Source organism: Salvelinus fontinalis, chromosome 40 (assembly GCF_029448725.1).
Source record: "Salvelinus fontinalis isolate EN_2023a chromosome 40, ASM2944872v1, whole genome shotgun sequence".
NCBI classification, from domain to species: domain Eukaryota; kingdom Metazoa; phylum Chordata; class Actinopteri; order Salmoniformes; family Salmonidae; genus Salvelinus; species Salvelinus fontinalis.
The window spans coordinates 14,210,038-14,237,952 of NC_074704.1; the positions used below are offsets into that span (position 1 = coordinate 14,210,038).

At 44.5% G+C, this 27,915-nt stretch overlaps 2 protein-coding genes across 2 annotated transcripts in view; one reads left to right on the plus strand and one right to left on the minus strand.

Moving 5' to 3' along the window:
• LOC129839064 (zinc finger protein OZF-like) overlaps positions 1-27,915 on the plus strand; it is a 442,535-nt gene that overhangs the window by 77,880 nt on the left and 336,740 nt on the right. The gene's annotated exons all lie outside the window — the stretch shown is intronic.
• LOC129839085 (zinc finger protein 436-like) lies at positions 1,244-13,778 on the minus strand. The gene is made up of 2 exons (XM_055906359.1): positions 13,163-13,778; positions 1,244-3,134 (listed from the first exon to the last, which is right to left on the minus strand). Exons 1-2 carry the CDS (start codon positions 13,557-13,559, stop codon positions 2,593-2,595), a joined length of 939 nt encoding a protein of 312 aa, XP_055762334.1. The 5' UTR covers positions 13,560-13,778; the 3' UTR covers positions 1,244-2,592.

The following is a 27,915-nucleotide window of genomic DNA, read 5'->3' on the forward strand; positions in this document are numbered from 1 at the left end:
GCTAAGATAACTGCATATAACTAATGTTAACTGGCTGGCTAAGATAACTGCATATAGTTAATGTTAGCTGGCTGGCTAAGATAACTGCATATAGCTAACGTTAGCTGGCTGGTTTAAGATAACTGCATATAGCTAACGTTAGCTGGCTGGTTTAAGATAACTGCATATAGCTAACGTTAGCTGGCTGGTTTAAGATAACCGCATATAGCTAACGTTAGCTGGCTAGCTAAGATAACCGCATATAGCTAACGTTAGCTGGCTGGCTAAGATAACTGCATATAGCTAACGTTAGCTGGCTGGCTAAGATAACTGCATATAGCTAATGTTAGCTGGCTGGTTAAGATAACTGCATAGAGCTAATGTTAGCTGGCTGGCTAAGATAACTGCATAGAGATAATGTTAGCTGGCTGGCTAAGATAACTGCATAGAGCTAATGTTAGCTGGCTGGCTAAGATAACTGCATAGAGATAATGTTAGCTGGCTGGCTAAGATAACTGCATAGAGCTAATGTTAGCTGGCTGGCTAAGATAACTGCATATAGCTAATGTTAGCTGGCTAAGATAACTGCATATAGCTAATGTTAGCTGGCTGGTTAGATGGTGTTATGTATTTCCAAAACGTTGGTTTACTTTAATCACTCAAGTCATGAGTTCAAATGAATGGTTTAATTTAAAGTTATACATTTTAAGTTATTTCTATTGTAGTTTTTGCTTCACCAATATAAACATGGTATCTACTGGCTGTCAACAATTGAAGACAGGGGAAGAAAAAAAATTCGAAATAATATCGTATTTTTTCTTTTCTTTATAGAATCCGAAAACTCACTAGCTTCAAGAACTCTAGTCCACTTTTTATTTAACTAGGCAAGTCAGTTAAGAACTTCACAGCCTAGGAACAGTGGGTTAACTGCCCTGTTCAGGGGCTGAACAACATATTTTTACCTTGTCAGCTCGGGGATTCAATCCAGCAACCTTTCGGTTACTGGCCCAACGCTCTAACCACTCGGCTACTGAAAGTACGTTGAAATCACGTTGTTTTAAAAAATGACCCGAAAATACATATTTAACTACAACCGAACAAATATTGGACGTCGGGCATAGTCTTCTTTTCATTGACATTTTGCTCGGTGGAATAGCCCCAATGTCAAAACACAGTTTTAATGTGTCTAAATCAATAACCAATATGCAGAAACAGTTTGTGATATATTGAAAACCTAAACATAAAATGTGCTATGTACACAAACTGCCACAAGAATCACATTACTTGTATTTTTTAAACAAGCTCCTTATAAACTGCACAAGCATCAGAAACGCTGTTCTTTTGACAAGTAGCAATAAATCATTGATATCGATTAGGGGGGAAATCAGGTTGTACATGCTGTTGAAACTAAAAAAAAAACACATGGAAATGGGAGATACATTTTACCTCACTGGTTAGAGGACAACCTGCACAAGACAGCCAGCTACATTTGGGAGTGATGCATTTAAATTTAGGGGTCGCAAAACGAAGGAACGCAACACTTATTTGTCATCACTCAACGATATCATGTTGAAATCAATTGTGTGACAGAAGGGAGATGAGGTTGCACGTCCTGTTAAAACTAACAGCTCAAAAGCCACACAGAATCTGGGAGTAACGTGTATATGGGGCGGCAGGGTAGGGTAGCCTAGTGGTTAGAGCGGTTAGAGCGTTGGACTAGTAACCGGAAGGTTGCAAGTTCAAATCCCCGAGCTGACAAGGTACAAATCTGTCGTTCTGCCCCTGAACAGGCAGTTAACCCACTGTTCCTAGGCCGTCATTGAAAATAAGAATTTGTTCTTAACTGACTTGCCTAGTTAAATAAAGGTAAAAAAAAAAAAAATATCCCTGGTTAGAGAACAACTTGTAGAAAACAGATCATTACATTTTGAAGTGTTGCATTTTGACTCAAGTGTGTCACCAACTTGGGAAGTGTAACAGGGACAAATGTTTAGGCTTCTACATTGTGACATCATTAAAATACTCCTACTACAATGTTTAAACATTCTACATTGTGAGATCATTAAAATAGTCCTACTACAATGCTAAAATACTCCTACTACAATGTTAAAACATTCTACATTGTGACATCATTAAAATAGTCCTACTACAATGTTAAAACATTCTACATTGTGACATCATTAAAATACTCCTACAATGTTAAAACATTCTACATTGTGACATTATTTCATTGATATCATGAAACAACTCCTTCATGTATTTTATGTTTAATCAGAAATCTTTTATCAGAGTATCTCTTCCCCTGTGTGTGTCCGCTTGTGTATATTCAGGCTTTTTGACCAAGTAAAACTCTTCCCACATTGATCACAGCTATATGGTTTCTCTCCTGTGTGTGTTCTATGGTGTATAGTTAGATAGCTAGAAGAAAAACTCTTCCCACATTGATCACAGCTATACGATTTCTCTCCTGTGTGTGTTCTCTGGTGTATAGTTAGATAGCTAGTAGAAAAACTCTTCCCACATTGATCACAGCACGGATTATCTCCTGTGTGTGTTCTATAGTGGTTAGTTAGATAGCCAGATGTAGAAAAACTCTTCCTACATTGTTTACAGCTATATGGTTTCTCTCCTGTGTTTTGTTAGAGAGCCATATGTAGAAAAACTCTTCCCACATTGATTACAGCTATATGGTTTCTCTCCTGTGTGTGTTCTCTGGTGTGCAGTCAGATGGTTAGATTTAGCAAAACTCTTTCCACATTGATCACAGCCATATGGTCTCTCTCCTGTGTGTGTTCTCTGGTGTACAGTCAGATGGCTAGATGTAGAAAAACTCTTCCCACATTGAGCACAGCCATATGGTTTCTCTCCTGTGTGTGTTCTCTGGTGTGCAGTCAGATGGCTAGATATAGTAAAACTCTTCCCACATTGATCACAGCTATAAGGTGTCTCTCCTGTGTGTGTTCTCTGGTGTATTTTAAGTTCTGATGAAGATTTGCAACATTTCCCACAGTCAGAACAGCAGTGAGATTTCTTCCCTGTGGGTCTCTGCTGGTGTTTCTTGAGGAGTTCTGATCTGGAGAGACTCTTCTCTGCCCTGTCAGCATCATGAGGCTGTTGAGGCTCCCCAGAGATTCCACGATAGTCACATCTCTCTCCTGTGTGAACAACAAAGTCAGACGGTTAAAGGCCCACAACACCACAACTCCACTGTTTATTTGAGGTAAAAGGTGATGCCCAGAGGTCTGTTCAATTATTTTACAATTGTCTTAAGACAGTGTGCCAGACGACCTTTTATCTCCAAAAAAGGTCCCTTTATGTGTTTGCTAAAATTGCGGCACGAGGGCGATGCACACTCAATTTGATTGCAGAAACACCTCCCTGCTAATGAGGAAACCACTAGTTATGGATGTAGTATATCTGCTAATGAGGAAACCACTAGTTATGGATGTAGTATATCTGCCTGGAACAAAAATGGTAAGCAAAGATTTTAGTTTTCCACAATGTATTCTGAATATTACAGTGCAAGATCAGGAGTACTACTCAAGGAAATTCACATTAAGCTCTGTGTCTATTCACCACCGTGGGGGAAAACACAGGGGAGTTCTCATAGGCTGACAGCAAAAATAGCATCTATTTACAGGTTGCTTATGAGTGCATTTCACACTACTTTTGGATCATAACTTTAAGGCTCGTTTGAATCTCCTGCTTAATATGTTTGTGTTATTGTAGCAAAGATAATTATCTAAGATAATTGTGTAGTCTAGAGTAATTATCGGTTAGCTAGCCAGCTATTTACGTCCGCCGCGCTGCCGTTCTCCTACCTAGTCAACACTGCTAGCTAGCCAACTTCTACCGAATAGCAGCACTGTAGAAACTATTACATTACAACGGAACGATTTGATTAGTGTAGTGTTAGCTAGCTACATAGTTGTCTTTGCTGTCCTTGTATCTAAGACAATTGTGTAGTTTAGACTAATTATCTAGCCAGTTACCGAGGTTACCTAGCCAGCTATCGAGGTTACCTAGCCAGCTACACTTTCAAACAAAGTCAACAACGCAGCCACTGCTAGCTAGCATACTTCAGCAGTACTGTATCATTTTAATCATTTTAGTCAATAAGATTTTTGCAACGTAAGCTTAACTTTCTGAACATTCGAGACGTGTAGTCCACTTGTCATTCCAATCTCCTTTGCATTTGCGTAGCCTCTTCTGTAGCCTGTCAACTATGTGTCTGTCTATCCCTGTTCTCTCCTCTCTGCAGAGACCATACAAACGCTTCACACCGCGTGGCCGCGGCCACCCTAACCTGGTGGTCCCAGCACGCACGACCCACGTGGAGTTCCAGGTCTCCGGTAGCCTCTGGAACTGCCGATCTGCGGCCAACAAGGCAGAGTTCATCTCAGCCTATGCTTCCCTCCAGTCCCTCGACTTCTTGGCACTGACGGAAACATGGATCACCACAGATAACACTGCTACTCCTACTGCTCTCTCCTCGTCTGCCCACGTGTTCTCGCACACCCCGAGAGCTTCTGGTCAGCGGGGTGGTGGCACCGGGATCCTCATCTCTCCCAAGTGGTCATTCTCTCTTTCTCCCCTTACCCATCTGTCTATCGCCTCCTTTGAATTCCATGCTGTCACAGTTACCAGCCCTTTCAAGCTTAACATCCTTATCATTTATCGCCCTCCAGGTTCCCTCGGAGTGTTCATCAATGAGCTTGATGCCTTGATAAGCTCCTTTCCTGAGGACGGCTCACCTCTCACAGTTCTGGGTGACTTTAACCTCCCCACGTCTACCTTTGACTCATTCCTCTCTGCCTCCTTCTTTCCACTCCTCTCCTCTTTTGACCTCACCCTCTCACCTTCCCCCCCCACTCACAAGGCAGGCAATACGCTTGACCTCATCTTTACTAGATGCTGTTCTTCCACTAACCTCATTGCAACTCCCCTCCAAGTCTCCGACCACTACCTTGTATCCTTTTCCCTCTCGCTCTCATCCAACACTTCCTACACTGCCCCTACTCGGATGGTATCGCGCCGTCCCAACCTCCGCTCTCTCTCCCCCGCTACTCTCTCCTCTTCCATCCTATCATCTCTTCCCTCTGCTCAAACCTTCTCCAACCTATCTCCTGATTCTGCCTCCTCAACCCTCCTCTCCTCCCTTTCTGCATCCTTTGACTCTCTATGTCCCCTATCCTCCAGGCCGGCTCGGTCCTCCCCTCCTGCTCCGTGGCTCGACGACTCATTGCGAGCTCACAGAACAGGGCTCCGGGAAGCCGAGCGGAAATGGAGGAAAACTCGCCTCCCTGCGGACCTGGCATCCTTTCACTCCCTCCTCTCTACATTTTCCTCTTCTGTCTCTGCTGCTAAAGCCACTTTCTACCACTCTAAATTCCAAGCATCTGCCTCTAACCCTAGGAAGCTCTTTGCCACCTTCTCCTCCCTCCTGAATCCTCCTCCCCCTCCTCCTCCCTCTCTGCAGATGACTTCGTCAACCATTTTGAAAAGAAGGTCGACGACATCCGATCCTCGTTTGCTAAGTCAAACGACACCGCTGGTTCTGCTCACACTGCCCTACCCTGTGCTCTGACCTCTTTCTCCCCTCTCTCTCCAGATGAAATCTGGCGTCTTGTGACGGCCGGCCGCCCAACAACCTGCCCGCTTGACCCTATCCCCTCCTCTCTTCTCCAGACCATTTCCGGAGACCTTCTCCCTTACCTCACCTCGCTCATCAACTCATCCTTGACCGCTGGCTACGTCCATTCCGTCTTCAAGAGAGCGAGAGTTGCACCCCTTCTGAAAAAACCTGCACTCGATCCCGCCGATGTCAACAACAACAGACCAGTATCCCTTCTTTCTTTTCTCTCCAAAACTCTTGAACGTGCCGTCCTTGGCCAGCTCTCCTGCTATCTCTCTCAGAATGACCTTCTTGATCCAAATCAGTCAGGTTTCAAGACTAGTCATTCAACTGAGACTGCTCTTCTCTGTAACACGGAGGCGCTCCGCACTGCTAAAGCTAACTCTCTCTCCTCTGCTCTCATCCTTCTAGACCTATCGGCTGCCTTCGATACTGTGAACCATCAGATCCTCCTCTCCACCCTCTCCGAGTTGGGCATCTCCGGCGCGGTCCACGCTTGGATTGCGTCCTACCTGACAGGTCGCTCCTACCAGGTGGCGTGGCGAGAATCTGTCTCCTCACCACGTGCTCTCACCACTGGTGTCCCCCAGGGCTCTGTTCTAGGCCCTCTCCTATTCTCACTATACACCAAGTCACTTGGCTCTGTCTTAACCTCACATGGTCTCTCCTATCATTGCTATGCAGACGACACACAATTAATCTTCTCCTTTCCCCCTTCTGATGACCAGGTGGCGAATCGCATCTCTGCATGTCTGGCAGACATATCAGTGTGGATGACGGATCACCACCTCAAGCTGAACCTCGGCAAGACGGAGCTGCTCTTCCTCCCGGGGAAGGACTGCCCGTTCCATGATCTCGCCATCACGGTTGACAACTCCATTGTGTCCTCCTCCCAGAGCGCTAAGAACCTTGGCGTGATCCTGGACAACACCCTGTCGTTCTCAACTAACATCAAGGCGGCGGTTCCTGTAGGTTCATGCTCTACAACATTCGCAGAGTTCGACCCTGCCTCACACAGGAAGCAGGTCCTAATCCAGGCACTTGTCATCTCCCGCCTGGATTACTGCAACTCGCTGTTGGCTGGGCTCCCTGCCTGTGCCATTAAACCCCTACAACTCATCCAGAACGCCGCAGCCCGTCTGGTGTTCAACCTTCCCAAGTTCTCTCACGTCACCCCGCTCTTCCTCTGTCTCCACTGGCTTCCAGTTGAAGCTCGCATCCGCTACAAGACCATGGTGCTTGCCTACAGAGCTGTGAGGGGAACGGCACCTCCGTACCTTCAGGCTCTGATCAGGCCCTACACCCAAACAAGGGCACTGCGTTCATCCACCTCTGGCCTGCTCGCCTCCCTACCTCTGAGGAAGTACACCTGAAACCACCTGAAACCCCACCTCTTTAAGGAATACCTAGGATAGGATAAAGTAATCCTTCTAACCCCCCCCCCTTAAAAGATTTAGATGCACTATTGTAAAGTGGCTGTTCCACTGGATATCATAAGGTGAATGCACCAATTTGTAAGTCGCTCTGGATAAGAGCGTCTGCTAAATGACTTAAATGTAAAAAAAAAAAAAAAAATGTAAATCAACTGCTTTATACTTATAAAACACTTCAACCAGTAAAATGCTCTTTAGCTAGCTTTGCCATCAGCCTGAAACTGAGGGTTTGTACATTAAGTGTTTAACAAATTGGCCTATAACTTTACCTAACAACAACATACATTTACATTACATTTAAGTCATTTAGCAGACGCTCTTATCCAGAGCGACTTACAAATTGGTGCATTCACCTTATGACATCCAGTGGAACAGCCACTTTACAACAGTGCATCTAAATCTTTTAAGGGGGGGGGGGGGGGGGGGGGGTCAGAAGGATTACTTTATCCTATCCTAGGTATTCCTTGAAGAGGTGGGGTTTCAGGTGTCTCCGGAAGGTGGTGATTGACTCCGCTGTCCTGGCGTCGTGAGGGAGTTTGTTCCACCATTGGGGGGCCAGAGCAGCGAACAGTTTTGACTGGGCTGAGCGGGAACTGCACTTCCTCAGTGGTAGGGAGGCGAGCAGGCCAGAGGTGGATGAACGCAATGCCCTTGTTTGGGTGTAGGGCCTGATCAGAGCCTGGAGGTACTGAGGTGCCGTTCCCCTCACAGCTCCGTAGGCAAGCACCATGGTCTTGTAGCGGATGCGAGCTTCAACTGGAAGCCAGTGGAGAGAGCGGAGGAGCGGGGTGACGTGAGAGAACTTGGGAAGGTTGAACACCAGACGGGCTGCGGCGTTCTGGATGAGTTGTAGGGGTTTAATGGCACAGGCAGGGAGCCCAGCCAACAGCGAGTTGCAGTAATCCAGACGGGAGATGACAAGTGCCTGGATTAGGACCTGCGCCGCTTCCTGTGTGAGGCAGGGTCGTACTCTGCGGATGTTGTAGAGCATGAACCTACAGGAACGGGCCACCGCCTTGATGTTAGTTGAGAACGACAGGGTGTTGTCCAGGATCACGCCAAGGTTCTTAGCGCTCTGGGAGGAGGACACAATGGAGTTGTCAACCGTGATGGCGAGATCATGGAACGGGCAGTCCTTCCCCGGGAGGAAGAGCAGCTCCGTCTTGCCGAGGTTCAGCTTGAGGTGGTGATCCGTCATCCACACTGATATGTCTGCCAGACATGCAGAGATGCGATTCGCCACCTGGTCATCAGAAGGGGGAAAGGAGAAGATTAATTGTGTGTCGTCTGCATAGCAATGATAGGAGAGACCATGTGAGGTTATGACAGAGCCAAGTGACTTGGTGTATAGCGAGAATAGGAGAGGGCCTAGAACAGAGCCCTGGGGGACACCAGTGGTGAGAGCGCGTGGTGAGGAGACAGATTCTCGCCACGCCACCTGGTAGGAGCGACCTGTCAGGTAGGACGCAATCCAAGCGTGGGCCGCGCCGGAGATGCCCAACTCGGAGAGGGTGGAGAGGAGGATCTGATGGTTCACAGTGTCGAAGGCAGCCGATAGGTCTAGAAGGATGAGAGCAGAGGAGAGAGAGTTAGCTTTAGCAGTGCGGAGCGCCTCCGTGATACAGAGAAGAGCAGTCTCAGTTGAATGACTAGTCTTGAAACCTGACTGATTTGGATCAAGAAGGTCATTCTGAGAGAGATAGCAGGAGAGCTGGCCAAGGACGGCACGTTCAAGAGTTTTGGAGAGAAAAGAAAGAAGGGATACTGGTCTGTAGTTGTTGACATCGGAGGGATCGAGTGTAGGTTTTTTCAGAAGGGGTGCAACTCTCGCTCTCTTGAAGACGGAAGGGACGTAGCCAGCGGTCAGGGATGAGTTGATGAGCGAGGTGAGGTAAGGGAGAAGGTCTCCGGAAATGGTCTGGAGAAGAGAGGAGGGGATAGGGTCAAGCGGGCAGGTTGTTGGGCGGCCGGCCGTCACAAGACGCGAGATTTCATCTGGAGAGAGAGGGGAGAAAGAGGTCAGAGCACAGGGTAGGGCAGTGTGAGCAGAACCAGCGATGTCGTTTGACTTAGCAAACGAGGATCGGATGTCGTCGACCTTCTTTTCAAAATGGTTGACGAAGTCATCTGCAGAGAGGGAGGAGGGGGGGGGGGATTCAGGAGGGAGGAGAAGGTGGCAAAGAGCTTCCTAGGGTTAGAGGCAGATGCTTGGAATTTAGAGTGGTAGAAAGTGGCTTTAGCAGCAGAGACAGAAGAGGAAAATGTAGAGAGGAGGGAGTGAAAGGATGCCAGGTCCGCAGGGAGGCGAGTTTTCCTCCATTTCCGCTCGGCTGCCCGGAGCCCTGTTCTGTGAGCTCGCAATGAGTCGTCGAGCCACGGAGCGGGAGGGGAGGACCGAGCCGGCCTGGAGGATAGGGGACATAGAGAGTCAAAAGATGCAGAAAGGGAGGAGAGGAGGGTTGAGGAGGCAGAATCAGGAGATAGGTTGGAGAAGGTTTGAGCAGAGGGGAGAGATGATAGGATGGAAGAGGAGAGAGTAGCGGGGGAGAGAGAGCGAAGGTTGGGACGGCGCGATACCATCCGAGTAGGGGCAGTGTGGGAAGTGTTGGATGAGAGCGAGAGGGAAAAGGATACAAGGTAGTGGTCGGAGACTTGGAGGGGAGTTGCAATGTGGTTAGTGGAAGAACAGCATCTAGTAAAGATGAGGTCAAACGTATTGCCTGCCTTGTGAGTAGGGGGGGAAGGTGAGAGGGTGAGGTCAAAAGAGGAGAGGAGTGGAAAGAAGGAGGCAGAGAGGAATGAGTCAAAGGTAGACGTGGGGAGGTTAAAGTCGCCCAGAACTGTGAGAGGTGAGCCGTCCTCAGGAAAGGAGCTTATCAAGGCATCAAGCTCATTGATGAACTCTCCGAGGGAACCTGGAGGGCGATAAATGATAAGGATGTTAAGCTTGAAAGGGCTGGTAACTGTGACAGCATGGAATTCAAAGGAGGCGATAGACAGATGGGTAAGGGGAGAAAGAGAGAATGACCACTTGGGAGAGATGAGGATCCCGGTGCCACCACCCCGCTGACCAGCTGCTCTCGGGGTGTACGAGAACACGTGGGCGGACGAAGAGAGAGCAGTAGGAGTAGCAGTGTTATCTGTGGTGATCCATGTTTCCGTCAGTGCCAAGAAGTCGAGGGACTGGAGGGAGGCATAGGCTGAGATGAACTCTGCCTTGTTGGCCGCAGATCGGCAGTTCCAGAGGCTGCCGGAGACCTGGAACTCCACGTGGGTCGTGCGTGCTGGGACCACCAGATTAGGGTGGCCGCGGCCACGCGGTGTGAAGCGTTTGTATGGTCTGTGCAGAGAGGAGAGAACAGGGATAGACAGACACATAGTTGACAGGCTACAGGAGAGGCTACGCTAATGCAAAGGAGATTGGAATGACAAGTGGACTACACGTCTCGAATGTTCAGAAAGTTAAGGTTACGTAGCAAGAATCTTATTGACTAAAATGATTAAAATGATACAGTACTGCTGAAGTAGGCTAGTTGGCAGTGGCTGCGTTGTTGACACTACACTAATCAAGTCGTTCCGTTGAGTGTAATAGTTTCTACAGTGCTGCTACAGTGCTGCTATTCGGTGGCTAGCTGGCTAGCTAGCAGTGTTGATTACGTTACGTTGCGTTAAAAGAACGACAATAGCTGGCTAGCTAACCTAGAAAATCGCTCTAGACTACACAATTATCTTTGATACAAAGACGGCTATGTAGCTAGCTATGTAGCTAGCTACGATCAAACAAATCAAACCGTTGTACTGTAATGAAATGAAAATGTGATACTACCTGTGGAGCGAAGCGGAATGCGACCGGGTTGTTGAGTGCGGAAGTTCTATTCGGTAGACGTTGGCTAGCTGTTGGCTAGCTAGCAGTGTTTCCTACGTTAAGGACGACAAATAGCTGGCTAGCTAACCTCGGTAAATTAAGATAATCACTCTAAAACTACACACTCTGAACTACCCAATTATCTTGGATACGAAGACAGCAAAGACAACTATGTAGCTAGCTAACACTACACTAATCAAGTCGTTCCGTTGAGTGTAATAGTTTCTACAGTGCTGCTATTCGGTAGACGATGGACGTTTGCTAGCTGGCTAGCTGCTGGGCAGATAGCAGTGTAGACTGCGTTAGGACGACGAAATACGATAATTACGCAATTATCTTTGATACAAAGACGGCTATGTAGCTAGCTAAGAAGAAGTTGCTAAGATTAGACAAATCAAACCGTTGTACTATAATGAAATGTAATGAAAAGTTATACTACTATTCGGTAGACGGTGGACGTTTGCTAGCTGGCTAGCTGGCTAGCTGCTGGGCAGATAGCAGTGTGGACTACGATAGGACGACGAAATACGATAATTACGCAATTATCTTTGATACAAAGACGGCTATGTAGCTAGCTAAGAAGAAATTGCTAAGGTTAGACTAATCAAACCGTTGTACTATAATGAAATGTAATGAAAAGTTATACTACCTGCGGAGCGAATGCGACCGCTCGCTCCAAACCGGAAAACATTTCTACTAGACCTACTGTAGGACCCATAACTTCACCAAACAACAACAGACCTAGGACTATAATACACTAGGCTACTCTGTAATGTGTTGTCATTCTAAATGTCCTGAATAAAGGAAAATAGCTCTGTGTGTTGTACAATAGCCTATCCATCAAGGAACAGTTCTCTACACATTATGAGCTAAGTATCTCCGTGTCCATACAGACTAATGAGACCCTACTGTAATCAAGCCGACAATAACACATTATAAACATCAATTTGTTAGGGATGTTGGATCCAACGTGGAGCACGGCATAACTGTCTTTACCAGAGTAATGAATGAAGAAGCACTTTGGTTGTTGTTGCATGCCGTGATGTTTGTCTTTTTTTTCTTTAACCTTTATTTAACTAGGCAAGTCAGTTAAGAACAACTTCTTATCGACAATGACGGCCTAGGAACGGTGGGTTGACTGCCCTGTTCAGGGGCAGAACAACATATTTTTACCTTGTCAGCTCAGGGATTCGACAGATTTTTACAATCTTGCAACCTTTCGGTTACTCTAACCACTAGGCTACCTGCTGCCCCGATTTGACTGTCATTCAGAAAATGATTTCCTGGATCTGCTGATGATAGTTGAACATATAACCGTAACCAAACAGCTACAGTATTAAGAATTATGTGTAATTATTGAAGAACCGCGTTAATGACAGTATCGATTTGGGTGTTGTCAATAAAGTTAAGGTGACTCAGTTAGAACCATTGGATTTAGCAAACTCTGAAATTATTGAGGATTTCTGTGCCCATGAAAACTGTTTTCCCAGCGTAATATAAGGAAACAAAATGTTACGTAGGTAGAGTGCATTTCAGAGATCTGAATACAAAAAACTGTCCTAACAGGACAATAACCTAAACCACAAGGCCAAATCTACACTGGAGGAGCTTACCAAGATGACATATTGAATGTTCCTGAGTGGCCAAGTTACAGTTTGGACGTAAATCGTCTTGAAAATGTCTTTCTAGCAATGATCAACAACCAACTTGACAGAGCAGGAATGATTTTAAAAATAATAATGAATATTCACATGAAGATCAGTCGCCTATTGGATGACATCACGACTTCCCATCAAGCCAACTCCTTGAAGGCCTTACTATGACATCACTCACTCCTTCTAGTTTGCAGTTGTCTAAAAAAAACACTATTTTGCTCAAAACATTTAATTGTTTCCCTTTAGTGTGTTTATACTTAACTGTATTTATATATCACTTTTCAACAGGAAAAGTTAAAATCACTGGAGGAAGTTATGAACAATTCATACAGTATAAAAACATATTCAAGTGTAGAATGCCCTTTTGAAAATCACACATTAGTTCAACAACTGCAGCGTTTGTGTCCTTGTTTTATAAGATAGTACGCACTGTATTTACTGGTGTTAATCAGATCAATGTCCCTGTTTTATAAGATAATACTCACTGTATTTACTGGTGTTAATCAGATCAATGTCCCTGTTTTATAAGGCAGTACTCACTGTATTTACTGGTGTTAATCAGATCAATGTCCCTGTTTTATAAGATAGTACTCACTGTATTTGCTGGTGTTAATCAGTTCTCCAGTCTTCTCTTCTTCGTCCTCCTCTAATGTGACAGTAATCTCCCCCTCTTCCTCCTTCATTCCAAAAACGTCTTCATCTTCTTTCACTTCATCCTCCTCCTCCTCTTTCACTCTGAAGGCGTCTTTCTCTGTAACATCTTTCACTTTTTCTTTCACAGTAACATCCTCCTCCACTTTCACTCTGAACGCGTCTTCCTCTTCTTTCTCTGTAACGTCTTTCTTTTCTTCTTTCACGGTAACAGTCTCATACTCTACTTGTTTTTGTATTGTAACATCCTCCTCTTCCTCCTCCTCTTTGACGAGAGCTTCTTTCTCCATCCAGCAGACCACCTCTTCTTTATCAGGAGGAGAGTAGTTAGGTGAACTCATGGTCGGGGATAATAGCTAGTTAGCATTAGCGACTAGACTAGTGCTAACTTAACCAGCAAGATAGTTGACTTACAACGTAAATATTAAATGGGGTAGCTGGTTGTTTCCACATAAGTATGTTTAAATCATAGTGGCAAATAAACCACGAAATTGTCTGAATAACTTGAATGTTCCGACTTTGTTGGCTAGCGAGCTACGGAGGAGGCTGCAGTTGTTGAAGAAGCGTTCCGTCCACTAGATTATACGTCACACTAGAAACATCGCCTGAAAGACACATATCGCCATCTGCTGTCTGGAGGGAGTAAACGCAGTTGAGGAGGGAACACTTTTTATCTTCTTCATTGAATTATAATATTATAAAGCAGTTTAGGGAAACGTTTTTTTCCTCTCCATTGAATAAGAATATTATATCAACACGTACAAAGAGCAACAAGTGTTGTTTGATTAGTTCAGATTTTTTATGAGAATTTAAAACAAACTCTACATCTACTCCACATCTGTATTTCTGATTCAGTCAAATAACTAGATATAAAAATAAGCACCTAGTCATTGATACCCTTGATAAAGATGAGCAAAAATGACTGTATTATATAAATAAATAAACTTTACCCACTACCAGGATATTTTAGCCCAAAACCTGGTTACCTCTCTGCTAGGAGGCTGACACTTGGCCATAAGTGGATCTACCAGCAAGACACATCAACATCCACAAATAAATGGTTAATTGGGCACAAAATCAAAATTTTCAATGGCCATCTCAGTCTTCGGACTTGAACTCCATTGAAAACCTGTGGCTTGAATTGAACAGGGCAGTCCATAAGCGCAGACTAAATAAATCAAGGACCTGGAGAGATTCTGTATGGAGGAATGATCAAAATCCCACCCAATGTGTTCTCTAATCTCATAAAAGATTTCAGTGTAGTTATCCTCCCAAGGGGAGGTTGCTGGAGTATTTAAAACATGGGTGGCAATAATTCAGACCCCTACATTTTGAGAATACATGTTGAACTAAATCTCTTCCTCTGAGCAATTGTATTAGTATAAAATAATATAATTTCCCTTTATTTTTGTAGGTGTAACAATACATCATGTAGATGTATATAATGAACAGACTTGGTCTATACTGCTCCTGTGACAGTATAACTTTAAACCGTCCCCTCGCCCCGACACGGGCGCGAACCAGGGACCCTCTGCACACATCAACAACTGACACCCACGAAGCATCGTTACCCATCGCTCCACAAAAGCCGGAAACACTACTTAAAGTCTCAGAGCAAGTGACGTAACTGATTGAAATGCTGCTAGCGCGTACCCGCTAACTAGCTAGCCATTTCACATCCGTTACACTCCTACATGGTGTAACAATACATCATGTAAATGTATATAATGAACAGACTAGGTCTATACTGCTCCTACATGGTGTAACAATACATCATGTAGATGTATATAATGAACAGACTAGGTCTATACTGCTCCTACATTTTTATGTATTATTATGTGTTATTTATTTCTCCTTTATTTAACCAGGTAGGCCAGTTGAGAACAAGTTCTCATTTACAATTGCGACCTGGCCAAGATAAAACAAAGCAGTTCGACACATACAACAACACAGAGTTACACATGGAGTAAAACAAACATACAGTCAATAATACAGTAGAAAAATAAGCCTATATACAATGTGAGCAAGTGAGGTGAGATAAGGGAGGTGAAGGCAAAAAAAAGGCCATGGTGGCGAAGTAAATACAATATAGCAAGTAAAACACTGGAATGGTAGATTTGCAGTGGAAGAATGTGCAAAGTAGAGATAGAAATAATGGGGTGCAAAGGAGCTAAATAAATAAATAAATACAGTAGGGAAAGAGGTAGTTGTTTGGGCTAATTATGGATGGGCTATGTACAGGTGCAGTAATCTGTGAGCTGGTCTGACAGCTGGTGTTTAAAGCTAGTGAGGGAGATAAGTGTTTCCAGTTTCAGAGATTTTTGTAGCTCGTTCGTATTAATGCAGATATTATGGACATTTTATTTAAAACATGTAATTAACCTATAATTGTAGCTCCTTTAATTTAGACCCAAAATGTATTTGCTATGTGTGCTATTGCCCAGCTATTTAAAGGAACAGGCGACTATTTGAGACTCAGCCTCAGAAATGTTTGGTCACATGGAATCAAGTGGTCACTAGATGTCTACGGTGCCAAAGAGAATTATAGTTGGGGGTGTTGGGAGTGTTGAGTGTGTTGATATAACGGTAATAATGTCAAAATTCCACTTTTAACAACCATCAGAATTGGTTAAAAAAAGGTTATGCCTGAGTGGCACAGCGATCTAAGGTACTAGATCACAGTGTTAGAGGCGTCACTATAGACCCGAGTGGTGCAGCAGTCTAAGGTACTGCATCGCAGTGTTAGAGGTGTCACTATAGACCCGAGTGGCACAGCGATCTAAGGTACTGTATTGCAGTGTTAGAGGTGTCACTATAGACCCGAGTGGTGCAGCGATCTAAGGTACTGTATCGCAGTGTTAGAGGTGTCACTATAGAACCGAGTGGCACAGCGATCTAAGGTACTGTATTGCAGTGTTAGAGGTGTCACTATAGACCCGAGTGGTGCAGCAGTCTAAGGTACTGCATCGCAGTGTTAGAGGTGTCACTATAGACCCGAGTGGCACAGCGATCTAAGGTACTGTATTGCAGTGTTAGAGGTGTCACTATAGACCCGAGTGGTGCAGCAGTCTAAGGTACTGCATCACAGTGTTAGAGGTGTCACTATAGACCCGAGTGGCACAGCGATCTAAGGTACTGTATCACAGTGTTAGAGGTGTCACTATAGACCCGAGTGGCACAGCGATCTAAGGTACTGCATCACAGTGTTAGAGGTGTCACTATAGACCCGAGTGGTGCAGCGATCTAAGGTACTGCATCTCAGTGTTAGAGGTGTCACTATAGACCTGAGTGGTGCAGGGATCTAAAGTACTGCATCGCAGTGTTAGAGGTGTCACTATAGACCCGAGTGGTGGAGCAGTCTAAGGTACTGCATCACAGTGTTAGAGGTGTCACTATAGACCCGAGTGGTGCAGCAGTCTAAGGTACTGCATCACAGTGTTAGAGGTGTCACTATTAACCCGAGTGGTGGAGCAGTCTAAGGTACTGCATCGCAGTGCTAGAGGCGTCACTACACACCCGGGTTTGATCCCGGTCTGTACCACAACCTGCTGTGATCGGGAGTCCCATAGGGCGGCACACAATTGGCCAAGCGTCGTCCGGGTTAGGGGAGGGTTTGTCCGGGGGGGGCTTTACTTGGCTCATCGCGCTCTAGCGGCTCCTTGTGGCGCCTGCAGGCTGACCTCGGTTGTCAGGTGAACGGTGTTTCCTCCGACATATTGGTGCCGATTCCTTCGGGGTTAATCGTGCGGGTGTAAAGAAACTCGGTTTGGCGGGTCATGTTTCAGAGGATGTATGACTTGACCTTCGCCTTCCCAGCCCCTTGCAAAGATGAGACAAGATCGAAATTGGGGAGAAAAAAAGGGGGTAAAATGATAAAAAAGGATATTGAAAAAAGGTTGCATTCCAACGTGGCAATAAACAGCAGGCAAAGTGACCGTTAAGTTAACTCAAACGTTTTACCATTGGAACGCTTGATGTAATTAAATCAAACGTTTTACCATTGGAACACTTGATGTAATTAAATCAAACGTTTCACCATTGGAACACTTGATGTAATTAAATCAAACGTTTTACCATTGGAACACTTGACGTAATTAAATCAAACGTTTTACCATTGGAACGCTTGATGTAATTAACTCAAACGTTTTACCATTGGAACGCTTGATGTAATTAACTCAAACGTTTTACCATTGGAACACTTGATGTAATTAAATCAAACGTTTCACCATTGGAACACTTGATGTAATTAAATCAAACGTTTTACCATTGGAACACTTGACGTAATTAAATCAAACGTTTTACCATTGGAACGCTTGATGTAATTAACTCAAACGTTTTACCATTGGAACACTTGATGTAATTAACTCAAACGTTTTACCATTGGAACGCTTGATGTAATTAACTCAAACGTTTTACCATTGGAACACTTGATGTAATTAACTCAAACGTTTTACCATTGGAACACTTGATGTAATTAACTCAAACGTTTTACCATTGGAACACTTGATGTAATTAAGTAATTGTTCTTTTCGGATATAAAGACTACGCGGTATCAACAAAAAACGGATTGCAACTTGCAAAACATCTGGGAAGAAAATTACAGACGGAGGCGCAACAACTTCCAACTTTGTTCGACATTTGAAGCCGCGAAGAACGGTAAGTCGTGGCTAATATAGCCGACATTTATATACAATTTGTGTTGTTGCTAGTATAGCATGTAGGCTAACGTAACATTAAATCAATGAGCCTCTGTAACGGATGTGAAATGGCTAGCTAGTTAGCGGGTACGCGCTAGTAGCATTTCAATCAGTTACGTCACTTGCTCTGAGACTTTAAGTAGGGTTGCCCCTTGCTCTGCAAGAGCCGCGGCCTTTGTGGAGCGATGGGTAACGATGCTTCGTGGGCGACCGTTGTTGATGTGTGCAGAGGGTCCCTGGTTCGCGCCCGTGTCGGGGCGAGGGGATGACGTAAATTTAAACTGTTACATTGATGCTGTTGACCCGGATCACTGGTTGCTGCGGAAAAGGAGGTTGAAAGGGGGGTGAATGTAACGGATGTGAAATGGCGAGCTAGTTAGCGGGTACGCGCTAGTAGCATTTCAATCAGTTACGTCACTTGCTCTGAGACTTTAAGTAGGGTTGCCCCTTGCTCTGCAAGGGCCGCGGCTTTTGTGGAGCGATGGGTAACGCTGCTTCGTGGGTGTCAGTTGTTGATGTGTGCAGAGGGTCCCTGGTTCGCGCCCGTGTCGGGGCGAGGGGACGGTTTAAAGTTATACTGTTACACCTCCACACAGTCAGTCAGTGCGGGAACGTGAACATTGCACCCAAGATTGAGCTACAACTGGCTAGGCAGTTGGTAGCCTAAATCCTGCCTGATGTTACTGTTGTTCCTAAAACCATTGACATACGTTAGCCTACTGTAACCACACACAGAGAGGGTGTGTGTGTGTGTGTGTGTGTGTGTGTGTGTGTGTGTGTGTGTGTGTGTGTGTGTGTGTGTGTGTGTGTGTGTGTGTGTGTGTGTGTGTGTGTGTGTGTGTGTGTGTGTGTGTGTGTGTTAAGGTTGGGAAATTGTGTACAAGCCTACATCGCCTGATTGCGCCCCATAGCTTGTCTTGACTTGGGACTTGAGTGTTAAGACTTGAGACTTACTTGTGACTTGTAAAACAATGACTTGGTCCCACCTCTGGTATATACTGCATTCTATCCTATTCTACTGTATCTTAGTCTATGTATTACTCATCTCATATGTATATACTGTATTCTATCCTATTCTACTGTATCTTAGTCTATGTATTACTCATCTCATATGTATATACTGTATTCTATCCTATTCTACTGTATCTTAGTCTATGCATTACTCATCTCATATGTATATACTGTATTCTATCCTATTCTACTGTATCTTAGTCTATGTATTACTCATCTCATATGTATATACTGTATTCTATCCTATTCTACTGTATCTTAGTCTATGCATTACTCATCTCATATGTATATACTGTATTCTATCCTATTCTACTGTATCTTAGTCTATGCATTACTCATCTCATATGTATATACTGTATTCTATCCTATTCTACTGTATCTTAGTCTATGTATTACTCATCTCATATGTATATACTGTATTCTATCCTATTCTACTGTATCTTAGTCTATGCATTACTCATCTCATATGTATATACTGTATTCTATCCTATTCTACTGTATCTTAGACTATGCCCCTCTGACATCACTCATCCAAATATTTATATATTCTTAATTCCATTCCTTTAGATTGTGTGTATTATTAGATATTACTTGTTAGATATTGTTGGAGCTAGAAACACAAGCATTTTGCTACACCCGCAATAACATCTGCTAAACAAGTGTATGTGAAAATAAAATGTGATTTGATGTATATAGGTCTGGTGTTGGAGGTCATTCCACACTCTGTGTTCTACCACCCAGGTCTGGTGTTGGAGATCATTCCACACTCTGTGTTCTACTACCCAGGTCTGGTGTTGGAGATCATTCCACACTCTGTGTTCTACTACCCAGGTTGGGTGTTGGAGATCATTCCACACTCTGTGTTCTACTACCCAGGTCTGGTGTTGGAGGTCATTCTACACTCTGTGTTCTACTACCCAGGTCTGGTGTTGGAGATCATTCCACACTTCGTGGATCTCCTGCACATATTTTCTGATGTTTTATCAGACCACTTGAATGAGAGTATCTCTTGTCACACTGATTAGGCTTCTCTCCTGTGTGGCTAAGTTCAAGTTGGGTACTGAGGTACCGTAACCTCTTAGCTGAAAGGCCGGAGGGCAGTAAAAAAAGTTTTCTGGGGTAACGATTCTCAGCCGTTGTTGGTTTTCTTTTCAGTTTTTCCTTTTTTGGAAGAGAGCGGGAGTGGAGATGGCGCAGAATTCTTCAAATAGGTCGGTCCCTGGGATCGGGCTGGCGAATACGGTTCGCTTTGTGTGGAAGGACAAAGAGATGGAGCCATTCGGACGTGAAACTTTTGGAAGGACTATCTTGATGTGGATCCTTAAACTGACAGGGAAGGATGTGTTTTGCCTCCTAGGTTACCCATTGGAGGGAACTTATGATGTGGCTTTACACACAGAAGAAAAACACGACGAGATCCTGAAAAAGGTGAGAGAAGTGGGAGGTGCGAGGCCGATGTGCCACTACGAGGTAACCAGCTTGGCAAAAAACAATTTCAGGATTGTAACTGTGAACATTTATTATCCGTACGTCAAGGACGAGGAGGTGAGGGCCTTTCTGGGGAGATACATGGATGATATCTCCTCAGCAAGGCACCTCAAGGACTCCCTGGGTTTTTGGAACGGGAGGAGAGACTTCCAGGCCCTCCTCAGAGAGGACCCAAAGGGACTGGGCGGCTACCTTCATCCTCCAGCTATGTTCTCCCTGGGGGCTGACAGGGGGACATTGTTTTATGCACGTCAGCCCCCGTTTTGCAGGCGTTGTATGGCCTACGGCCACATCCTAGCCTCGTGCAGCACAAGAAAGTGCAGATTTTGTGGATCTGGGGAGCACGAGGCGAAGGACTGTGACAAGCTCAAGGCGTGCCACGAGTGTGGCTCGTCAGCACACCTGTGGCAGGAATGCCCGGCTCGTCAGAGGTCACACGTGTCTGCGGCTGGGGGGGAGCAGGAGCGGGGGATGGGGGAAGAAGGGGAGGAGGCCCAGACCAAGAACAGAGCACAGGCCCAGAGGGGACGACCTCACGGATGGAGGAGGAGCAAAGAGCGGCAGCAGGAGGGGAGGGAGACAAAGGCACGGGAGCAGCAGAACCAGGAGGAGAGGAGGGAAAAGAGGCGGAAGGGAGTGGAGGAGCCAGAAAGGGCAGCAATGGAGGGAGAGGTGGTGGAGAAGGAGTCGGTGGCAGGACCAGTGGAGGGAGAGAGGGAGTGGGGGGACAGCAGAATGTCGAGCGCCCTTGTGGAAGAGATGGGGGGAATGGTGGAGGAGCTTGCGGGGAGGGAGGGTGGTGTCTCCATGTTACCGCCATCGCCAAAGAAGAGAGGGAAGAGGAAGGGGTTCTCGGCAGACAGTGAGAGGGAAGTGGGTATGGGGAGGGAGGGGGTGGACAAGCGAGTGATGGGGGCGGGAGAAACTGTGTCCTCGCTGGCTTCCCCGGCCCCTCAACTCCTGGTGGAGCTTGATACACCAAGCACGGCTCAGGGCTGTTCAACTGAGGGGGGGTCGCAGTTCCTGTTTGGGGACACGGGCTTCCCTACTCTCTACCAACCAGATACGGGGCTGGGGAAGTGAAGGAGTTTGGTGGTCAACCCAGAATGCAGGGCACTCAGGAGCCAAACACCCTTCCTGCATCCTGGGTTGGTGAGATGGAGGAAGACGGGTGGACGTCGGGAGGAGAGACGGTGTCCCTGCCGGTGGAAATGGAGCAGGGGAGCATTGAGTGAGGCTCCTGTTTTTTTGGGGGGCGGGGGTTAAAAAAAAATCGTTGTTTTTGATTTTATTAGATTTTTTTCATGGAGCCTACTATAACTTTTGTTAGTTTAAATGTAAGCGTTTAAGGGACTTTGTTAAGAGGGCGGTTTTTAGTTATTTAGAGGGTGTGGGTTTTGACTTTTGTTTTTTAAATGAGGTTCACCTGAGGGATGGAGGGGATGTTAACAGATTTAGGAGGGAGTGGGAAAGGGGAGTCGGTTTGGGGTATAGGTGGGTTGCACTCATCGGGGGTAGGGATTTTGTGTGGCTAAAGGCTGAGGGTTTTTGTGGTTATGCAGGGGAGGGTTTTGGGGATGGATGTCACCTTAAGGGATTGCAGATATAGATTAGTGGGGGTGTACGGGCCACAGGTGGCGGCAGACAGGAAGGAGATGGTGGACTGTCTGGCGCCACAAATAGGCAAGTGGTGATAGGGGGGGTTTTAATATAGATTTAGGGGTAGGGGGGGATAGCAGTGCAGGCGCCATCACCGGGCTAATGGCTTGCCATGGTTTGGTTGATGGAGGCCTGCACACTACTCCGACAATGGCTGGTTCCACTTGGTGCAACTCCCGGGGGGTTGAGCGGAGGCTTGACTATTTTTATGTCTAGGTCAGTTGTCTAGGCAGCTGTTGCCTGTTTTATTTTCGGATCACGACGGGGTGCTCCTGCAGGTGAGGTCACCAGTCTGCCTCTTCGGTAGGGGGTACTGGAAATTAGATCGGGATGTGCTGGATGAGCTTTCATTGAAGCCTTTACTGGTTTGTTCCGTGGGATTGAAGGCCTCCGGTCCATGTGTGAGGGGGTGTTAGAGTGGTGGGATTTAGTTAAGGTAAGGTATGGAAAACAAGCTCAAGGACCTGAATTGGTTGAGCCTCCACAAGTGCTTGCCGGTACGTTTCATCATGTACAGGCATAGCTTGGCGCGATCCCCACCTGTCCAAGACCATCTTGTGGTGGGGAGGAGACACCTTTTGGGACTGTGCCTTTGCCAGAGTAGTATGGGCACGGCTGTTGTTAGGTGGGTGAAAGGAAATTTTGTTTTAACTTGGGCTCGGGTAGAGAGAGGTGTAGGGAGAGCGAGGGGGACGGTCAGGGACAGGTTTCTGCTCTGACTTCTCATAAGGCTCTTTAAACGGGGGCTGTGGGAAGCCAGGCAGGACATGGTAAAGACAGGGAGAGATTGGGGGGTGGAGGGGATAATGAGGAGGGTGGAAGGAAATTTCAAGGGGGAGGGAGGAGAGGAAGTGGCGGCAGCATGCTGCCCGGGAGAGTTGGAAGGGAGGTTTAGGGCTGAGGTGAATTTGGATGTTTTAAGGGGATAGATTAGGGACGGGAGATAGGGGAAGGTGGTGCTTTAGAGATGTAGTTTGTAGGCATGAAGGGGAGGGAAGATGCTCCCCTGAGTTTTTTGTTATTGGGTTTTTGTTTCGTTTTGAATTAAAAAATGCCTATATTTGAGTTTGTTTGGAATATTGATGGTTTTGTTTTGTAGGGATGGAATTGAATGTAATAAAAACTTTTATATATATAAAAATTCTTCCAGTATGTCAATATAGTGCATGGTATGTACGTTTTAGAATCACTTTTCAACCAACCCAGTGCATTTGTTGAAAATGAAACATTTTGAAATCAACAATACGTCAAAGGATTCAACTACTGAAAACTGAAACAAACAAATGGATGAAACAGATCAATCCCACTGGACATTGGGTTTGATTCAGACCCTGCCAGCATGGCCAGAGATGTAACTTATAACCACAGAACCAACACAGACCTTTCATGCATGACTAAAAACACCTAAGTATTAGATTTACTGCCCTGGTCTAGTATGTCACCTCCTCAGACACCATTCACAATGCTGGCTGAGGTACGAGTAAAACATGACATATTATTTCCTAACCATTCACAATGCTGGCTGCGGTACGAGTAAAACATGACACATTATTTCCTAATTGTAAAAAAAATCCCCACTCCGTAATCAACTCGTCTCTCTCTGTTTAACCAGAATAACATGAGTTGTGTCCTTCAGACTGTTAAACTGTTAGTCCATTATCAAGTAGTCTCTCATTGTTTAACCTTTCTGAACAACCCATCCCGGCTCTGGGATAATTGTCATCAGCAACGCTGAATAGCATAGCGCCACAGTCAAATAATATTACTAAAAATATTTATAATCATGCATTCACAAGTAAAATAGACCAAAACACAGCTTAGCTTGTTGTTAATCCACCTATCGTGTCAGATTTTTAAAGTATATTTTACAGCGAAAGAAATCCAAGCTTTTGTGAGTGTAGTTTTCTATGCTACATTAGCTTAGCCTTATATTAGCTTGGTTAGCTTGGTCACAAAAGTAAGAAAAGCAATCAAATGAATCGCTTATCTTTGATAATCTTCGGGTGGTTCCACTCACGAGACTCCCAGTTACACAACAAATGTTCTTTTTGTTTGAGAAATATTACTTTTATATCCAAATACCTCCGTTCGTTTGGTGCGTTATGGTCCGAAATCCACCGGAAAGAGCGGTCACGAAAACGCATACGAAAATGCCAAATAATGTCCACAGAAACATGTCAAACGTTTTTTATAATCAATCCTCAGGATCTTTTTCAAATATATATTCAAATATATATTCGATAATATAATATCATTAGGACCGGGAGAAACAATGGCCGCCTTTCTCAGTTGCGCACAACTCACTCTGAGAGCCCCCACCTATCCACTTACGCAATGTGATCTTTCATGCTCATTTTTCAAAATAAATGCCTGAAACTTTGTCTAATGACTGACACCTTAGGGAAGCCATAGAAAAAGGAATCTGGTTGATATCCCTTTAAATGCACGTTAGGCATGCATAAGAACAGAGCGGTTTCAAAAAAGAGGCACTTCCTGATTGGATTTTCCTCCGGTTTTCGCCTGCAATATCAGTTCTGTTAAACTCACAGACAATATTAAGACAGTTTTGGAAACTTTAGATTGTTTCCTATCCTAATCTGACAATTATAGGCATATTCTAGTTTCGTGGGCTGAGAAATAGGCAGTTTCAAATGGGTACGTTTTTTAGCCAAAAACGAAAATACTGCCCCCTAGCCTTAAGAAGTTTTAACCAGAGTAACATGAATTGTGCCCTTCAAACTGTTAGACTGTTAGTCCATAATCATATTCAGCTACTTAGATGTCATGTTATGTTCTCTATAATGAAACATCACCAAGTGAAATAAAGTTGATAAGATACTCTTAATAGCCATTAAATAAAAAATGGTTGTTCAGAAATCATTAATTATCATGTTGCTCTCATGAAATGAACTAAATATTTCACAATCATTCCCACTGCTGATATTCACATAGAAATATGATCCTTGTAATTATTCCAAGTTGCATTGACCTGCAGACATCAGACACCACCTCTCCCCTATGCACATGTGACTGAAATGTAACCAATCACAAAAATCACTGAGCCAGCGTTGATGGCCCAATAAAAAAAACAGCACGTTTCTGCCAGCCAATTGGATAATTCCAGTGCAGTACATGTGGACGGATAATTCCAATACAGTACATGTTTAGAGGGATAATTCCAGTACAGTACATGTGTAGAGGGATAATTCCAGTGCAGTACCTGTGTAAAGGTTGTAGAGGGATAATTCCAGTGCAGTACATGTGTAAAGGTTGTAGAGGGATAATTCCAGTGCAGTACATGTAGTGAGGGTTAATTCCAGTGCAGTACGTGTGTAGAGGGATAATTCCAGTACAGTACATGTGTAGAGGGATAATTCCAGTACAGTACATGTGTAGAGGGATAATTCCAGTGCAGTACATGTGTAGAGGGATAATTCCAGTACAGTACATGTATGAAGGGTGTAGAGGGATAATTCCAGTGCAGTACCTGTGTAAAGGTTGTAGAGGGATAATTCCAGTGCAGTACATGTAGTGAGGGATAATTCCAGTGCAGTACGTGTGTAGAGGGATAATTCCAGTACAGTACATGTGTAGAGGGATAATTCCAGTACAGTACATGTGTAGAGGGATAATTCCAGTGCAGTACATGTGTAGAGGGATAATTCCAGTACAGTACATGTATGAAGGGTGTAGAGGGATAATTCCAGTGCAGTACATGTAGTGAGGGATAATTCCAGTGCAGTACGTGTGTAGAGGGATAATTCCAGTGCAGTACATGTGTAGAGGGTGTAGAGGGATAATTGTTTATTGACTGGAGAGAGAGAGGTAACCATATGATGAAAACAGGTCCCTAGCGGAACGACAACATGGCTGCTTGTTAAAGAAGAGATGGAGGGAGAGAGTGAGGTAACCATATACATTGCACATGGACCTTAAGAAATCCTGAATGTATTGAAATGTGTTAACTTGTTCTGGATAGGAGGCAGCATTTTCACGTTTGGATGAAAAGTGTGCCCAGAGTAAACTGCCTGCTACTCAGTCCCAGTTGCTAATATATGCATATTATTAGTAGATTTGGATAGAAAACACTCTGAAGTTTCTAAAACTGTTCGAATGATGTCTGTGATTATAACAGAACTCATATGGCAGGCGAAAACCTGAGAAAAATCAAACCAGGAAATGGGAAATCTGACGTGTGTAGGTTTTCATCTATTGGCCTATCGAATACACAATGTCTATGGGGTCATTTTGCACTTCCTAAGGCTTCCACTAGATGTCAACAGTCTTTAAAACCTTGTTTGATGCTTCTACTGTGAAGTGGGGCCGAATGAGTCAGAGGTCTGCCAGAATGCCTTGAGCTCATGACGCTCGTTCACGTAAGAGCGAGCTGTGTTCCATTGCTTTTCTGAAGACAAAGGAATTCTCCGGTTGGAACATTATTGAAGATTTATGATCAGAACATCCTAAAGATTGATTCTATACTTAGTTTGACATGTTTCTAAGGACTGTAATATGACTTTTCGCCTGAACTTTTGCCTGGACCTGCCCGCGAGAGTTTAGATTGTTTACTGAACGCGCAAACCAAAAGGAGTAATTTGGACATAAATGATGGACTTTATGGAACAAATCAAACATTTATTGTGGAACTGGGATTCCTGGGAGTGCATTCTGATGAAGATCACTAAAGGTAAGTGAATATTTATAATTCTATTTCTAACCTATGTTGACTCCAACATGGCAGATATCTTTTTTGGGTTGTGTATGTCTCTGATTATTGCATGGTTTGCTTTTTCCGTAAAGTTTTTTTGAAATCTGACACAGCGGTTGCATTAAGGAGAAGTATGTCTTTAAATCTGTGAATAACACTTGTATCTTTTAGCAATGTTTATTATGAGTATTTCTTTAAATTGATGTGGCTCTGTGCAAATTCACGGGATGTTTTGGAGGTAAAGCCAAATGTAAACTGAGGATTTTGGATATAAATATGAACTTGATCGAACAAAACATACATGTATTGTGTAACATGTTGTCCCGGGATTGTCATCTGATGAAGAATATCAAAGGTTAGTGATTCATTTCATCATCAATTTCTGCTTTTTGTGACTCCTCTCTTTGGTTGGAAAATCGCTGTATGCTTTCTGTGACTAGTTGCTGTCCTAACATAATGATATGTTTTCCTTTCGCCGAAAAGCTTTTTTGAAATCGGACACTTTGGTTGGATTAACGAGATAGTTATCTTTAAAATGGTGTCTAATACTTGTATGTTTGAGAAATTTGAATTATGATATTTCTGTTGATTGAATTTGGCTCCCTGCAATTTCATTGGCTGTTGGCAAATGGTTCCGCTAGTCCTAGACAGGTTTTAATAACCCATCCTTTGTACCTGTTAATTCATAACCCATCCTTTATACCTGTTAATTCATAACCCATCATTTATACCTGTTAGTTCCTAACCTATCATTTATATACACTGCTCAAAAAATAAAGAGAACACTTAAACAACACAATGTAACTCCAAGTCAATCACACTTCTGTGAAATCAAACTGTCCACTTAGGAAGCAACACTGATTGACAATAAATTTCACATGCTTTTGTGCAAATGGAATAGACAGAAGGTGGAAATGATAGGCAATTAGCAAGAGACCCCCAATAAAGGAGTGGTTCTGCAGGTGGTGACCACAGACCACTTCTCAGTTCCTATGCTTCCTGGCTGATGTTTTGGTTACTTTTGAATGCTGGCGGTGCTTTCACTCTAGTGGTAGCACGAGACGGAGTCTACAACCCACACAAGTGGCTCAGGTAGTGCAGTTCATCCAGGATGGCACATCAATGCGAGCTGTG